The 18,755-nt window shown below is 33.1% G+C and overlaps 1 protein-coding gene across 1 annotated transcript in view; it reads right to left on the reverse strand.

Annotated features, from left to right (window-relative positions):
• The window catches only part of PREP (prolyl endopeptidase), a 164,695-nt gene that overhangs the window by 26,278 nt on the left and 119,662 nt on the right, over positions 1-18,755 (reverse strand). Inside the window, exon 11 of the mRNA XM_074187256.1 lies at positions 2,419-2,555. Within this exon, the coding sequence (XP_074043357.1) occupies positions 2,419-2,555 (137 nt within the window). The remainder of the gene's footprint in view (positions 1-2,418; positions 2,556-18,755) is intronic.

Here is an 18,755-nt window from a genome sequence, read left to right on the forward strand (position 1 = left end):
TAAAATTACTAGCTGAGCATAGTGACTGGTACATAGTAGGCACTATATAAAAGCTAGTTATTATTGTTAATTCCCCTTTTCCAGTTTTCCCCCTTCAATATGTCCTATATATTATATCCATAGCCAAGTTCCTATAAAATACGATTTGTATCACCTCAGAAAAAAAAAGCAGTGGCTTCCCTTTACCTAACAGCTGAAGTTCAAACTTTTTATCTTATTATTTAAGGATCTCCGCAAATTTTAGCTGAGATTATAGTTATCTGAATACATTTTAACACCCTCTACTAAATAAGTTTTCTGAGGGTACAAACTGTGTTGCTTTTTTAATTGTTAACAAACAAAAGTAAAGAGTAAAGCTTTAAAAAGAACATTCAGAATATCTTGTTGGAATTAACTCTAATAAACAGTTATGTAAATGGGAAAAGTCAGAAGATAAAAGGAAAAAAGTTTTTCACACTCAACCATTCTCAGGGATGATTCTCCCCTTAGTTTCTCTTAATCTACTATGAGGACTCCAAATTATTCAATTCTTGGGGAATCTTTGAGTCTATTCCTTGATAATGTCAAAGGCTATATATATATATATATATATATATATATATATATATATATATATATATATCTTTTTATATATCTATAACTGTTCTGCAGTGACAGCTAGATAGTAAGCCCCATAAGAACAAGGAGTGCCTTTATATCCCAACAAGTTACATCATAGTAGGTACTCAATAAAAAGCTGTGAACAATGTTGGTAGAAGTTCATATATTACTTGAATTTGATTTTACAGTCTATGTTGAAATGGACGGTCTAATCTAAATTTACAGAGTTCACAATACATTCATTAGATGGGGACATATATAACAAAGATATTGTATAGATTTCAAATAATATTCTATAATTGAGTCAAAAGCATTTAAAGGTGGGAAAGCCTAGGAACTAAACTCCATATTTTGAGAGGGGGGAAAGATAGAGAATTACTTTGTAAAAAGCTGAATTTCAAATAATTGTATGTAAAGATCTTTTATTTAAGAACAAAAAACTAAACCAATTGTTTAAGGGGACATACTCTTTTTTTTAAAAATGGAACAGGAAATTAAAGTTAAGTTTGCAGAGAAAAGAAAAAGGATATATGATTGTCTACATGAAATGACTCAAGTCTGGATAATGTGAATTTTTAAAAGTACCAGAAAATATTCATAGAAATAATGGGAGAAGAATAGTTGGAAAAATAATTATTTGAAAATTTAAATAAGAGAATGGTAATACTCTGCATAGAAAATGTACTGAATATTGAATGTGATGAAGTGTGTAACAATTATATAAGACATCATTTTCTCTGCAAGATATCCTGACAGCAAGAGCTGCTATCTGGAATCTAATAATAACAAGCCTACAATATTAGGGTGCTTCCATATCAGGACTGACCTACAAGGAGGACATAACCTTATCACCATTCACATAATCTATAGTCTGTCCCCAAACTACATTACCAATTATACAAGCCTGAAGATTCTAAGATGTGGAGTCTTGTTACTTAAGTTATATGATTTCTAAGGATCCAATCCAGTTTTAAATGCTAAAAACTTCTGGAGTAAATAAATTAGGAATATTTGAATAAGGAGTAAAGATATTTCTTTCTCAAATAAGTTGTGTTGAAGATAGGACATGGACAGAAATAAAGCAATATTGTGTCCTTTGCTTACTATTCCTCGCAAGGAACAGACACTCTAATAAATGTTCATTAAAGCAATTCCTAACACTGACTGTAAAGTCTGTGATTCAAGTAGGAAGCTAATCAAGCTGTCATCAACAATCAGGATCATGGCTTTTTTCAAATGTAAGTAGTACAATGAAAAGAGTACTGGATGGAGTCATGGGACCTGGGTTTAAATCCAAACTCTGTTTATAAGCCATTCTATCTTTCTGAGTTCTATATTTCTAACTATAAAGTATGAGGGATGAACTAATTGACTTCCAAGATCCCTTCCATCTTTCAAGTCCATGATACTGTGATGCAAATCATGTTAAAACAAATGAAGAGAACAGAAATAAGATTTCTATAATAAATATTCAGCTTTCAATTTCCTGCAGAATAAATCTTTACTGACATTAAAAGTATTTCCATTGCTCTTTATATTTCAAAAACTAGAGACTGTTCAGAAAACAAAACACTAGAAAACAAGTACACATTAATGAGGACATTATACCAGGGAAAGGAAATGATTTTTAGCATGATTATTAAATCCACAGATAATTAGAATCTCTAAATAAAATTACCTTAAAAAGTCCCCAAATGAAAATACTTTAAAATTTCTTTAAAGGTAACTAAACCTAATACAGTATGATGGTCCTACTATAGGAATCTATAAATTGGGATAACAAACAAAACTGAGGTCGCAAGAGAATTTTACATTTACCTGTAGCTTGGTGTAATAGATATATTGAAGCCCCCATAGCCATACAAGAAAGCAGGATGAGAGCCATCTAATTTAATTCCTTTCTTATGCACAATGAACATTGGGATCTTCGTGCCATCTCTGCTGGGGTAGAATACCTATGACAAGAAAGAGGATAAGTTTAGATTCAGTATGATACTTTACGTATCATACATATAAGCACTCCTGTGCTTTTCAAGGGGAAAATCTAAAAAGAAATAGTATAGATGACCCAATTTTTTCTAAAGCTTAGGGCTAGAAAGCTATACAGAAAAGTGGATAGAGTATGGGGACTTTGAGATAGAAGACATGAATTTTAATCTTGTATCAGATACTTGATAAATAAGTGACTCTTAAGGTAAGTCACAGACAATGCCTCCCTCAGTTTTCTCATTTATAAAATGGAGAAAATAGTAACACCAATCTCCCAGGACTGCTATGAAGAGAAAATGAGATATTATTTGTAGTCCTTTGTAAACCTTAAAGCATATATAAAATGCTTACTATTAGGATTATTAAGCTTTAGTTCTGGCTTTGTCTTTAGTTTCCTCATTTGTAAAATGTCCAAATGATCTAAGTTTCCTCCAACACTCTATGCCATTCTGTATCTGTCTCTCATCAATTATACCTTGAATTATTTTAAACAAACAAATTCTTGAACTGAAGAATAGATTTTCTCTTATTCTGCTATTACACAACATGACTAATGGGGGGAAATAAACAAAGCCCTTCCTTCTTCCCTATAAGGGTTTTTCCCATACATCATTCCTGAATGTGGACACCCCGAATTTGTAAGAGTTAGATTTTTCCTTCCATGTGGTATGTAGCATGACGATATAATACCACTGACCAAAACAGTTATTAAAAAATGTGAAATATTTCACTTTTTAAAAGCAAATGTGACCCAAGCTGCCATTTCTTGGATAGAAATACAACATTCAGTTGTATCTTTAAGATACAAATGCCTTCAATCCCTTCAAAATACAAATCACTAGGTCTTTTTCCTTTAAAAATTATTTTCACAGCTTTCTCTGTAAAACTGGGGTCTGAATCTTGATATTCTAACTCTGATAATTTCCCCCTCTTATCATGTTATTTCCAATAATTTAGAAGTTACAAGCAACTACCACTTCCAAGTGGGAATAATAGGATGCTCTTTGGTTAGACCTAGATGCTTTCAGCCATGAGTGACAATCAAAGTTCCTAGAATTGTCTTGAACCTGGATGGTATTTTCCTTAATGGTCTCAATGAAGAAAGGTCACAAATGCAAGTAAAAGAATGAGAGGATTGAAAACCAAATGAATGCTCCATAATTAAAAGTTGATGTGCAAGCCTGCTCTCTGGGAATAATTTCTCCAATCATCACTCCAACTTTACTCTGTACCTAGGATCCTCTTTCCAGATCAGAATGCTCCCTTGCTAGGATCTCAGCAGCAGAAGACCAATCTCACCCTGAGTAATAAGTCATGTAACTTCTCTGAGCCTTAGTTTCCTCATTTTTTAAATTACAGATTTGACTAGATGACTTCCAAGTTCCCTTCAAGCTGGTGACAAGCTGGAAACTGAGGTTCAGAGAGGTCACACACAGTAAGTACTAGAGGTATTAATTGAACCTAGTTTCCCCTGACTCCAAAACCAGTATTCATATCACTGCAATAAGGAACTAGGATTCTGCTAAGTTTGGGCCTATCCCAGAACTTTCAGTCTATTGTCTGATGAGAACTTGAAAAATCACAGTAAATGGGAAAATTCGAGAAGAGTAAGCAATATCTCACAGACCCATAACTCTTTAAGTTTTGCCAAGCACTGGGAATTCATATTTTCTCATTTAGTCCTCTCATTAGCCCTGTGATATAAATACTATATTATGGATGAGGAAACTTAAGCTCAGAGAGTGACTAAGGTCATAGACTGAGAAGTGAAAGGAATTTTAGAGGATATCTAATCGAAAACTCAACAGTCCTTCCCCCAATTTGTAGATAAGTATATTGAGACCTCGAGAGATTAAAATGATTTAAATAGAATAATACGGGTAGTAAGTGCAGGTAATAAGTAGCAGACTTGGAATTTGAACCCTGGATTATGATGCCTTAAGTTTTTTCTATAACATACTATTTCTCAACTTTAAAAACTGTGGTCAGTGATTATGTTATGGAATCAGATATACATCCCTTTGCCTACTCTTCTGTATCCAGTTCAGTTATTTAAAGATTTTACCCATACCAAAACTACTATAAGGAACTGTCAAGAAGTGGAAATAACTAGTTTAGAAAGAACTGAATGTTTAGAGAGGAAGGTCATGGTTGAAAAAAGCTGCTGCTAAAAAAGTCTTGGATCTTTTCTTTTAACCTAGTAGAAACAATTACATCAAATTATATCTGTCTTTCTTAAGAAATGTTTGAGGATGCATGTGTCACATTAAAGAAAATGTATAAAATTAAAACAAATTGAAAGAAGTTATGGAATCAAAGGAAGTCCAATCTAGAAAAAAAAAATTTAAAGGAGAGGGAAAAGGACATAGTTTTATTTAAAGAGAACTTTTAAATTCATGTTTGAAAAAGAGCTAAGAGAGTGACTGTGTGGGTGGTTGGCAGGAAATGTGCAGCAAGATAAAACACATCCAAGTGATTGGCTAAAACTAATGGGCTAAAATATAGAGGCTTCAAATCAGTAGAAGAATAAAGATAGCTGAAGAATACCAAATAATCACCTCTAGAAAGCAGACTAGTAAAGAGTTTCAGATGATTCCACTTTGAATCATCTGAACAAGAGCAGAACAAAAAGTAAAAATTATTTCACATAAATATACTGGGTTACAAAACTTAAGAGTACCTGTAATTTAGTATTACATGACCATCAATAAATTTGTTATGGGTTTAGAGTTCTATGAAACTACCATATAAATAAATAATAAGGAAGCAGTGCACTACTAGAAAGGAAAATTGTTTTCCTAGAAGAGCGAGGGACAACAGAATCAATAGATAGTACTGTGGGAAAGAGAACACTAATTCCACAAAAAAGAAAGGTTAAAGCTATGCTCTTAAGAACTAACAGAATATTTGTATAACAAAGAGAAACTGTTACAAAGTGAAGAAAAACCTAGGTAGGTTGAGAATAGGCAAAATAAGTATTGCCAATTCACTTAATGACCAGGGTTCCAGTCAACTTTTTAAGTTTAAGATAATAACAGCTAACATTTATATAGCTCTTTAAAGTTTGCAAAGCATTTCACTAGTGTTGCCTAATTTGATTCATACAACAAAGATTGGTGCTATTACCACCTCTATTTTATGGAAGAAAAAACTAAGGCTGATGTTAAATGACTTGTCCAGAGTCAAATAGCTAACAATTGTCTGAGGCAGGATTCAAACAGTACTTTGGAAAGTGGAGAACCGCTACATAAATGTAGGCTACTCATAGTGTGTCAAACTTAGAATATTAAGGTTAATATGTGTCCATTTTATAACATCTGGAGCAACTAACAATCCAGTTTGGGCTGAAGAGCTTCAGTGACTTTATCAGAAGTCCCATATACTTTTGGTCAATATGAATTGCCAGTGAGTTTTCCCACCTAAGGAGAAATGTGTCTCCCTATAGTTTTTCCTTTATTGGTCTGCTTTTATGATTCAATTCCTCTTTCTCACATGAAGACCTCTCTAAAAACTTACACTAGTAATAACTGAACTTAAATAGTCTTGTCTAAAAATCATTCAGAGATGTTTTAACATATCACTAAAAGTCAATCACCTGTATCCTTTAATAGCACCACAAAACTTTAAATTTAAAAGGACCTAGGATCAGCCCCCTAATTCACTTAAGGATCAGAAAATTTAAGTGACTTGTTCAAGAGCAAACAAATATTAAGAAAGGTTTAGAGACCATACCTCTAAAGCTGAAGGGGACTAGAGAACATCAAGTGTAACACTCTCATTTTATTTTATACTTTGAGACTGAGTCTTTCCACTTCACCTAAGCTAGAAGTGCCCCTTGGGCAATGATCTCAATGCTGATGAGCAAAAATATATTAACCTGTTGTTTTTCTGATCTGTGCTGGTTTATAAATCTTCTGGAGGCCTAGTAGTCTTCTGCTCCTAGAGGAAGTCCTTAGGCCTAGACTTATTAGTGTTGATACTCACTTTAGCTTCCCTATATTCCCTGAATTCCTGAAATCAAGAGATCCACTAAACTCATTCACTGCAATAGAAACTTATAGGCATGGGTCCATCATGCCCAGGCCCCTTTTATTTTACAGATAAGGAACCTGAGTTTAGAGATTAGGTGACCATGGTTACATGTCTTGTAAATGTCAGACAAGATTTGAACTCAGGTACTACTGACTTCAAGAACAGAATTTTAACAATACCATATTGCAGAGCTGAATTTGAGCCAAGACTTTCTACTTCAAATGTGATCTTTCTGTTATGCCATGATCTGTGGTGCAGGTTGAAGCAATTGGCTTACTGATCTATTTTCCTATTCAGAAGGTCTTAGGCTTCTCTGTTGTCACTATTTACTAAATAATACTCAGTCCTTAAACACTGGGAGCCATCAAGTAATTCACACAAAAATCTCCAAATACTAGTGTATTCTGGTTCCCCCTCTCCTGGCAGTGTTGACTGATTCAGTCTATCATATCACAAGACTCATCTTCAGTGTCCACCATTTCCCTACTCCCAGACCTATTCTTAGGTAGTACCAAGTGACACAGGATGCAGATTTAGATACAAATGAGCATCAAACACTAAAATGAGGACAAAATAGCCTTAACTAATTAGGATATTCTAGAGCTTTGTATTTATTTGTCTAAGTCTGAAATCAAGTAGCTGACATGTTATCTCTGGGGAATAAGATTGAACTTTATGTCTAAGAAGTGAGATTGTTTTTTTCAAATTAGTCTTGGTGGGAAGTGAGGGATTAGGGAATATGGTGAGTTTAAAAAGCATCAATTTATTTGCTTTGTTTCCACTGGATACAAATATTTATTTATTTATTTGATATTTGATATCCATTCCTATTACTACCACTCAGTAACTGTGTAGTTCTCAACACAATGCTACCCCTAAACCTTAGTTTGTCTACTTGCAAAATGAAGGTGCTGGGACCACATTATCTCATTTCTCACAATACAGAAAGGGCAACCTCATAGAGTTTACTGTATTCACAAGGGTTCTGATTATTGAATGGGTCAGAGAATTTAGGGCTAGAAAGATTCATTCAGTCAAGGGGTTTTTAACCATTTTTTGTATCATGGAGCCCTTTGGCAATCTTGCAAAACCCTTCTCAGAAAAAATATTTTTAAATAATTGAAGGAAATGGTAAATTTCATTTAGAGATAGGTAAAAATAAAGATATAATTTTTTTTCCATCCAAGTTCTTGACCTTTAGTCTAACTTACTACAGAAATTAGAAAATTAAGGAACTAAGGAACAGACAGAAAGTGACTTCCCAAGGGCCATATGAATTAAAAGGAAAAAATAAAAAGTAAAAACTGACAAATACAGGACCAGAGAGATAACAGAATATTAAAAGCTGTAAAGGACAGCAGAGCTAGTCTGATTCAGGTAGACAGAGGTACCTCTCATGTTAAAGGTGTGGCAAGGAATATAAATGAAAGTTACATACACACACATGTGTATACATATATATACATACATATATATATATATATATATATATATATAGTGTTATAGCAGAGTGAACATAGAATTCAGATCTCCCATCCCAGTATTTTTTTCTTTTATGCCATGTAATAAATTTAAATTACGCCAATATTCTATGGATTTAATCAAGCTAAGTCATCCTGCGGATTTCTCTTAGAGCTTTGAGTATTGTTTGTTGAGGTAACAATCGTGTTCTATCACAATATACTCCTAAATGCTGATTTAAAAAGCAAAATAAAAACTTAGCATTTTGACATTTATTATACAAAATAAAGAAGAGACAAATGTCATTTGGGCAATCATGTTCCATTTTTAGAGCTCTACTTCTTTTCCTGTCTCCCTTACACTTTTGAAATGTAGACTCATAATGGTTTGAAAAATTACATCAGACAGGAGCTATTCCAGTAACTAAGAGACAAGTCTGTTTAGAAATATGATCCTCTCTAACACATGTTCATTAGAAATTATTTTTTATGTTGAGTACCAGTTGTAAAATAAAACATGTAAATTACCAGGGCATGAAGCTTTTAAAAAATCAATTTCAATAATATTTAAACAAAGTCTAGAATGCAAGTCACCTCAAAAAATGAAAAGAGAATACAAGTGGAAATTTTAAGAAAAATTCTGTAAACATTACATGCCCTACTTAATATTACAAGTTACTATAAGTGTCAAAGAAATTAAAAGAGATTCTTATTATTTTTTTTTCCCATTTCAGACTAGACTATTTTAAAAGACTGGTTAATAATATTACCCAGAGACAACATACATGCATCCTAGAAGAGGGGGAAGGGGGTAGGGGGTTGGAGAACACATGGTTTAGACATGTAGTAAGTATTTCCACTAACAACTCCAATTTTACAGAGGCATTAACTACCCCCAAAGGGCTTAGGTCCTGGCACCACATTTGGAGTGAAAGGAATCGATTAAAATTATAGGACAACTTGTTATAAAGTTAGGGTTTTTATTTAAACAAGTAATAATTAAAATGCCCTTTTAAGAGTGGTAAAAATTAAATCAAGATTGCATTCCTATGTGCCTGTAATCTTCATTAAAATAAATGATTACTCTTCCTGAAATGACTATATCTGGAAATAAAATGAATTCAGTTGGGACACTGCAATGTGAGAAGCTACTTAATCTTCTTTAAACAGGCAATTTTTAATAGATGATTCAATCTGGTTCAGATTCTGTGTCCTGTGAATTTCATGGTTTATTAATACTCATCAGTAAAGGGAAATGCTTCTTATTTGAGAGATTAAGGTAAAATGCAAAGGGCAAGTCCTAAGGAGAGAAGAATGTCCAGAGATACCAATTCTGGCCTAATTTTAGATTCTGACAGGTTTTACTGGAGAATATTCATAAAAGGGTATTGTTGCTTGCCTTTCCAACAGGATTGAAAGAGATACTGGTACTTCTTGTTATTTATTATTAGATTATTTATTTTGTTAATAAATCTGTAAGAACTGACTGAATTCAATTCCACTATAATTAAACAGAAACTCCAAAAATAAAATTAGACAAAACTTCTGGGAGGAAAAAAAGGAAATAAAAGCTTTGTGCTTTAATTAACTGGGGGGGGAAAAGGTACATGAAAAATTGCCTTAGATGTCCAGAGAGATTTCTTTAATGCAAATTTCTTTATTTTGCTTAAATTTATAAACTCTTGCCTAATATTAAAAAAGTATTATAAGTATAGTCATATTTTTTAGATATTTGGTTTTGGCGAGGAAAGAATAAAGAGTTTGAAGTCACCTTTGGGATATGAAGGAAAAAACATCTCTTGGGAAAATTTTATTGTTTACATTTTGAATAAGATGAGTTGGTCTTTTTTTTTTTTTTTTTAGGTTTTTGCCAGGCAAACGGGGTTAAGTGTCTTGCCCAAGGCCACACAGCTAGGTAATTATTAAGTGTCCGAGACTGGACTTGAACCCAGGTACTCCTGACTCCAGGGCCAGTGCTTTATCCACTGTGCCACCTAGCTGCCCCGAGTTGGTCTTTTTTAATATCAAAAAAGAAAAAACAGTATTTGGCTGATGTAAAAAATGTTACATATAAAAAATCTAAATAACTTGTATTTCTTAGGTACTGAGAATTTCTAGGAGCTATATACAACTAAGTTCTATCTATATGAACTTAAGGCTCAGCAGGAAAAAAAAAAAAAACTAGAAATATGCATGGGCATATTTGCCCTAGATGGGGATGGGTAGATTTAAGATACCAACAATGACAAAATCTCTGGAAAAATTATTTTGTGGTATTCCTGTTCTCCCCTTTTTTTAGTGGGAGAAGAAGATAGGTAGATTGAGATTGTTGCATGCAGAGAAGTATGCCAACTTTAAAATGTACTTCATAATAATTGAAAGTATCCTATAATGAACAGAGAGCTGGATTTGGAGTGAGATCCAGCATTTAAATCAATCAGACAGTTACTAGCTCTGACCCGGACAAATCCTAAGATTTAACTAGGGCTTCAGGAAGGAATGGTAGAAGGAGCTCCATACACTGATCTAAATCAATGCATTACCATTTGGAAGAGTCACAAATCATTTCAATATCATTTTAAGAATTCTAATATCTTATTCTTGTTTTTATCATCAATGACCCATGTATTATTTTTCAGAATATAAAGAAAAATATTAAGTTTTTTTTTTAAAATCAGTAAATGTTTAGATTGTACTTAACACAGATCTATAACTTTCACATAAATATAAACCTATTTGAAAATAATATTGCTTACTATTTACAAGTTTAAAATTTAAAGGACTATTATGTTTGTTATCAAGAACCATAGGCTTACTGTGAATCAGACATTTTTATCAATTTACCTTATTACCAATTATTATTATCACTAATAGTTTACTTTTTAAACAATGGTGCAATTGGTAGAAGTTTCCATGTTGACAAACTCATAGATCTTTTATATATTCACTATAGGAACTCAAATTAATTTTCTTAAAAAAAAATGGGAGCTATCCAGGGTTAAATTACAATGGTGTTATACTTTCTTGTGGCTTCTAGAAGCCATAAACCAATTATTTTAGATTTAGAGCTAGAGGAGACTTGAGAACTTTTGAGTACAACTGCCCTCATTTTACAGGAAGCTGAAGCTGAGAAAGTTTAAGTCACTTGTCCTGGATCTTTCAACTAATAATTGCCTGAGGTGAGAATTGTATTTGCATTCATCCAAGTCCAGGATCCAGCATATATGCCTTTTGGGGGTGGGGGTGGGGGGGTCAACAGCATAAAATGTTGCTGAGAAGTTAAAGATTAGGAATGAGAAAGGTCCTCTGTTTGGCAATGAAGAAACCCACAGTATCTTTGGGGAACAACTTCATTTCAGTGATGAGACTGCAGGTCATATTGCAAAGGTCAATGAAAATGAGACAACAACAGAAGCTGAAAGAATGAGCTTTTCTGGGCTTCTGGTTGTATAAGAGAAAAGTAATATAGGATAATAGCTTCAAAGGAGAGTAAGATTTAAATGGAAACTTTTTTTTTTAAGGATTGGGGAGATAGGAGCGTTTTGATAAGCATTTGAAAACTCAGTGGATAAGGTGAGATTGAAAATAAAGGAATGAGAAATGGGAGCAGCTAGGTGGTGCAGTGGATAGAGCACCAGTCCTGGAGTCAGGAGGACCTGAGTTCAAATTCAGCTCAGACACTTAATAATTACCTAGCTGTGTAACCCTTAGGCAAGTTGCCCTTCAAAAACAACAACAACAAAAAAAAGTTCAGACTCAAAAGGCTGAAATGATCTAACATGGACTACTAAAGAGACATAGAATGTTTTTTTCCCTTTATTTCATGTCTATTGTCCTCTGGATCAAGGATATCCTCAGAACTGAAGGTGATCTTAGGGAGCTCAGAGTGTAGCTTCTCATTGAGTGTTGGGATCTCTTTTAGCATATCTGAAAGAATGTCGTCCAGCCTCCTTATGAATATCTTCAGTAGAAAATGTGCTGGATCAAGAATCAGAGGAGCTCGGTTTGACTCTTGGTTCTCCATTTATTGTTCAGGTTCATTCTCTGTGTCATTATTTCTTTACGCCTTAGCTTTCTCATACATAAAATAGGAATCCTTTCCAGCTTTAGTCTATGATCCCTTTAGTCTATGATCCCACCTATAGTGGGAAATTTAATATTAATAAAGCAGCTTTGAAAAATCCACTGTAAGATAATTTTAATTGTTAAAAAGTTCCAATTGTTCTAATATTCTTCCCACCAACAATGTCATGTTCCAAAATAATCTCTCCCTTGCTTAAGCATTTGATATAAGGGATGACGTGTTCAGACAACACAGAAATGTTTCTACTAGTAGACTCAGACTAGGATAACTATTCTATGTAAGAAAATTGTCATGATTTTCTGTAAAGACAAGTAGATATTATTCAATATTGTTTTAGAAATGTTTGAAGGAATTAGAATAGATAACGAAGAAACAAGACAATCACTCTTTGCATATGATATGAATATACTTAGCAATCACTAGAAAATCATCTAAAAACTATTTGAAATAATTAGTAACTTTAGCAGACTGGTAGGATGTAAAATAAACCCACATAAGTCAGCATTTCTATACATTACTAGCAAGACATAGCAATAAGGGATAGAAAGATAAATTCCATTTAAAGTAATAGTAGACAACACAAAATACTGGGGAGTTCATCTGCCAAGGCAGACCTCAGAAACTATATGAAAACAAGTATAAAACACAAATGAAATAAATAAAACACAAATAAAATCAGATCTAAATAACTGGGAAAATGTCAACTGCTCATGGGTAGGCTGAGCTAATATAATAAAAATAACAATTCTACACAAATTAAATTACTTATCCGGTGCCATACCAATCAAACATCCAAAAAATTCCTTTAGTTAGCAAGGAAAAAAATCAACTAAATTCACATGGAGAACAAAAGGCCAAGAATATCAAGGTGAATTAATGAAAAAAAATGCTAAAGGAAGGTAACATAGCCAGACCAGATCTAAAAAATTATATTATAAAGCATTAGTCATCAAATCTGTTTGGAATTGGCTAAGAAATTGAGTGGTGGATCAGTAGAATAGATTAAGTGCAAAACAAATGGTAGCTAATGACTACAGTAATCTGCTGTTTGATAAACACAAAGATTGCAGTTTCTGGATTAAAAACTCACTCTTCAATAAAAACTGCTGGGAAAACTAGAAGACAGAATGGCAGAAAATCAGCACAGACCAAATCTAACATCCTATATACCAAGATAAAGTTGAAACAGGTATACAGTTTAGACCTAAAAGGTACCACTGTAAGTCAATTAGGAGTACAAGGAATAGTTTACCTGTCAGATCTATGGAAAGGAGCAGTTTTATGATTAAGGAAGAGACAGAGAACATTATAAAAGGCAAAATGGATAATGTTTATTAAATTAAATTAGAAAGGTTTTGCACAAACAAAACAAATGCACCTGGATTAAAAGGAATGCAGTAAGTTCGGAAACAATTTTTATACCTACTGTTTCTGACAAAAGGTTCAATTCTAAAATATATGGAGAACTGAGTCAAATTTATAAGAAAACAAGTCATTCTCCAACTGATAGTCAAAGAATATGGAAAGGTAATTCTCAGATAGAGTAATTAAAGGTATGTATAGTCATATGAAAAATTGTTCTACATCATTTTGATTAAAGAAATGCAAATTAAAACAGCTCTGAGGTGTCACCTCACAGTTCTCAGATTGGCCAATATGACTGAAGGAAAAATGCTCAATTTTGGAGGGGTTGTGGGAAAACTGGGACATTAATGTGCTATTAGTGGAACTGTGAACCGATCCAGACTTTTTGGAGAGCATTTTGGAATTACGTCCAAAGTGTAATAAAACTGTATATAGCCTTTGATCCAGTAATACCGCTCTTGGGTCTGTATCCTGAAGAGATCACACAAAAAAAAAAGGGTAAAAATACCCCATTATAAAAATATTCATAACAGCTCTTTTTTTAGTGGCAAAGAATTAGAAATTGAGGGGTTGTCCATCAATTGGGGAATGGCTAAATAAATTGTAGTATATGAATGTGATGAAACATTATTTTCTACTAGAAATCTTGAAGGACAAGACTTCAGAAAAGTCTACAAAAACTTTCTTAAATTGATGTTGAGTGAAATGAGCAGAATCAGAAAAAAAAATTATACATACTAACAACATGGAGTGATGAGTAACCATGATGGACTTGTTCATTTCAGCAGTACAATAATCAAAAACAATTCTAAAAGACCTGTGATGGAAAATACCATCCATATCCAGAGAAGGAAATGGAATTTAAATGGAGACCAAAGCTTACTATCTTCAATTTTTAAAAGTTGTCTCATATATATGTCATTTTTTCCCTCTCTAATCATTTTTTCTTCCATTTAGATTTGATTCTTCTTTTATAACATGATCAATACGGATCTATGTTTAGTGTGATACATGTAGAGCCTATATTAGATTGCTTTCTGTCAAGGGGAGGAGGGTGGGGAAGGGAGGGAGAAGAAAAATGTAAAAATCAAAATCATGCAAAAAATGACTGATGAAAACTGTGTATGTAGTTGGAAAAACAAATAAAAAATATATAAATTTTAATAATAATAATAATGATAATGACAAAAATTCAAGGAGAAAGGGGTCAATCTTAGGCCTACATGGTATGATTTGAAAAAAGCCTCAAAATTCTGATTTTCTCACTGGGAAACCCCCCCCCCAAAAAAAAACCCTTTCTTCTGGGAATACAGGTCAGTATTCTCTTTGTTAAGACTAAAAAATTGGGGGTAACTGTTTCCATAAAGTCATTGTCCAAAAACACCTCACTGGCCCAGAGGTGTAAATTAGTTTGTCAAGATTATTCAACTAGAGACTGATAAAGAAAGAAGGAGTCTTAGTTCTCAAGACAGGAAATATAAGATGGTTAACCTTCAAGGCTGGTAAGAAAATGAATGATTTGCTTAATGTCACATGGTTATAGTCTATGACATAACCTTCTGTGATATCGAGTAAGTCACCTCTCTGGGTTTTAGTTTTCTTTTCTGTAAGAAAGAAATAACTCACAGAATCCCATTTGTAATGTTTAAGTCCAGCAGGACTTTGTGAATATCAACCATGAAGATGGATGTCAAAATTAAACAAAACAAAAAGGACTGTACAAAGACACTATTTATGGTTACATCATTACTCATTTAAACAAATATGCATTAATTAACTATGCAAAAAAATACAAATACAAGATAAACATAGGACAAAATTCCTGTCCTCCCAAAAGCCCAAGGTTAACTTTAAAAACTAATAGATAGAGGTGGCTAGGTGGCACAGTGGATAAAGCACTGGCCCTGGAGTCAGGAGTACCTGGGTTCAAATCTGGTCTCAGACACTTAAAAAAAAAAATCCCCCAACCTAATAAATAAGGTTTGTTTGTCTTATAATCAAGGTAGCTGGTTATAAAATAATGTGAGTGTGTGTGGTGTGTGAGTGTGTGTGGTGTGTGTGTGTATGTAAGTAAGCATGTACAAATAATCTAGTAAATTCAAAGGCTATCAAAGAGTTTCAAATAGCTAAAAAGAGGCAAATGGATTTATTACTCAGAAGCTAATTAAAATACCCTATAGGGAAATCAAAATTTATGATGAAAGCATGAAAAAATTGAAATACTGTTTAACTTCTTCTATTCTAAATGTATGTCTGTCATACTTTTTCTAAAATGTCAGAAAAAGTTTCGAGGGGAATGACTTTGGTATAGGAAGGGAGAACAGAAAAGGAATAGCTAGCAGCAAGTACATATTGGTCAGGATGCACACTTTTCATGCAAAAGTGAACTTGGAGTTTGGACCAAGACACTGGGCTTTCAGAATAGACAAGTGGCTAGAAAAAATATCAGTCATTAGTAACCTAATGTTTTAAGCCTTAATGGGAAAAAAAATAGCACTATTACTTTAGTTACAGCAGTAGGGAAATCAACTTAAATCACATTATTTAGAACCATAAATTTAATTTCTAAAGTACAATTTGTGGAAAGCCCTACCCTTCTTCTATTACAAAGGAAGCTGAATTAAAAAGTTTTATTATTCTCTGGCTCTAGAAGACCTTTATACAGGAAAGGGAGATTTCTAGGAAGACATTTTCTAGACCTTCACAGCAATATGAATATTATATAGATCTATCATCCATATGGATGAACTTTCTTTAGGAATGAAACCCTAAATCCGATGTATTCGTGTGTACAAGTTTTCATAGTGCTTATCCATTTCCATATGTTCATAGATTAAAGCTCTTTGCTATAAAAATTCTTAGGTCTTAAAGGTTTACATTCAAGTTTTAAAACATTTGTTAATGGGATCTACTTCTTTTATTGGACTATAAGGGGTAAGAAGTATTACAGATTGCAGCATGGACTTTCAGAAGGAAACTCATTTAAGGGTCCTCTAAAACAAAATATTACCTTGATATAGAGACTCAGAAAAGTACTGCCATAAAAGGTGAATGATAGTTTGAATGGCAGAAAGGGAAAAAAAATCAACTTAAAATAAAAATGCAGGGTATTTTTTAATGTTACTCCTAAGAAAGAAAAGGAGAGCTGGGTGGTGCAGTGGATAGTATATTAAGCCTGGAGCCAGGAAGATTCATCTTTCTGAGTTCAAATCAGGCCTCAGACATTTAGTATCTCTGTGACCCTGGTCAAGTCACTTATATCTGTATCCCTCAATTTACTCCTCTATAAAATGAGCTAGAGAAAGAAATGGCAAACCACCCCAGTTATCTTTGCCAAGCTAACCCCAAATGGTGTCAAAAAGATTAGACAAAACTGACACAACTGAACCACCAAGAAGGAAAAGATTTCATCTCAGTTTTTGATGTAAACAGAGTAGCTTAATGTTTTCTGGAACTAACTGGCTTAGTAGCACATACTTTTCTGAATTTATCCATCAGAAGGAAGAACAGGTTATGAATGATAGAATTAAAAGGAAAAACTTTTAAATCTTAACCCAGGACCTTTTTGCTACTAACCCATCTCTAGTGTTTGGCATATTACAGGCACTTAGTAGATTCTTGTGGTATTGAATCTATAGATTCAATCTATAGATACTTTTCTAATTCAGGCCTTTCAAGAAGCAGTGGATAATTTTCAAGACCCCTTTGCATCTACAGTAAGGCAAACAGTAACAAACTTTTAATTATAATACTTTTGCCTTTAAAAGCAAGAAAGGAGGAAAGAAGACTAATTTGTCTTAATTTAGTGATCTCTCATTCAAAAAAAAAAATAAGGTAAAAGGAGACTTATTATGAACAAAACATCACCTGCCAAACAATTTCCCTGGGAAGCAATTATGAATCTTTTTTCTAATTCATTTCCCTAAAGTAAGCAATTCATTTTGGATCGAGCAGGTGTGCTAGAGAACTGAAGCAATCAGTGACTTTATAATATTCTAAAAATTCTTTTATAATATTGTGAAACTTTTTTAGAAGTGATAGGGGAGGGAATAGTTGTGTGTAATCTTTTGGATCTTGGAAAGTTTGAATTTTAAATTATTTTTCATTCACAAAAATATTTAAAAGTAACTATCCAGGTTGGAACCAAAATTATAACGATTTTAGGAAGAGTATATTTTATATGCTCACTATATAATCAGATATAAAACATCAATATAACAAATTTTATAGAATATTCACATTGCTTTACTACACTAAAATTTTGCCCTAAGAGATGCCTTGGTAGAAGTTATATTCCTTTAATATATTAGGAGACAGAGATGAAAGTGATGTATTGAGATTTAGGAAATGAGAATATAAAAAGGTTTTTAAAAATATATATTAAAGGGTGGCTAGGTGGCATGTGGATAAAGCACCGGCCTTGGAGTCCAGAGTACCTGGGTTCAAATCTGGTCTCAGACACTTAATAATTACCTAGCTGTGTGGCCTTGGGCAAGCCACTTAACCCCATTTCCCTTGCAAAAAAAAATATATATATTAAGAGGAAGAGAAATCTATTCTACATAATCTATATCTTTGATCAAATTATTTAGGTGAGTGATGTTGAGGTGGCCTTGGCTATATACAATGCAAAGGATAATTGCTATTCATTGCTAAAAATAAATTAAATAAAAACAAAGAATTATTATTCTAAAAGTAGGTCTAATCAAGCTCTCCTCTTTCTCATTTCAACAAGAATTCCATTCCACTTAACAACCATTTACCAAATACCTACATATATATGGAGTACTTTATCAAGTCTGGAGGTAAGTCAACTTGGAAGATATAGCATATACATAAAAATAATTTCAATTCATATACACAAGTGAAATCTTTGTTCTCTTTAATGTACAAGACTGGCTTTCTGATCTCTCATCATTATTAGTTACAGAACCCAGTGAATAATATGAATGACAATGACAAACATAACTCACAGAAATGTTGAGTTAAATGTGACCCATGAAATCTAATTCTAAATCAAATTTACTTTACATGTGAGTAAACTGTGAACTAGCATGACTTATTCAAGATCACTTTACCAGTTAGATGGGGCCATCGCCAATCATCCTTATTGATATTTGGCTACTGGACCCAGATAGCTCTGAAGGAGAGAGAGAGAGAGAGCTGGTGACTTTGCAGAAGCCTCTCTCACTTAAATCCAATTCACTTTCAAGCTATTATATGTC

The sequence above is a fragment of the Macrotis lagotis genome, chromosome 5, assembly GCF_037893015.1.
Source record: "Macrotis lagotis isolate mMagLag1 chromosome 5, bilby.v1.9.chrom.fasta, whole genome shotgun sequence".
Taxonomy (NCBI): Eukaryota; Metazoa; Chordata; class Mammalia; order Peramelemorphia; family Peramelidae; genus Macrotis; species Macrotis lagotis.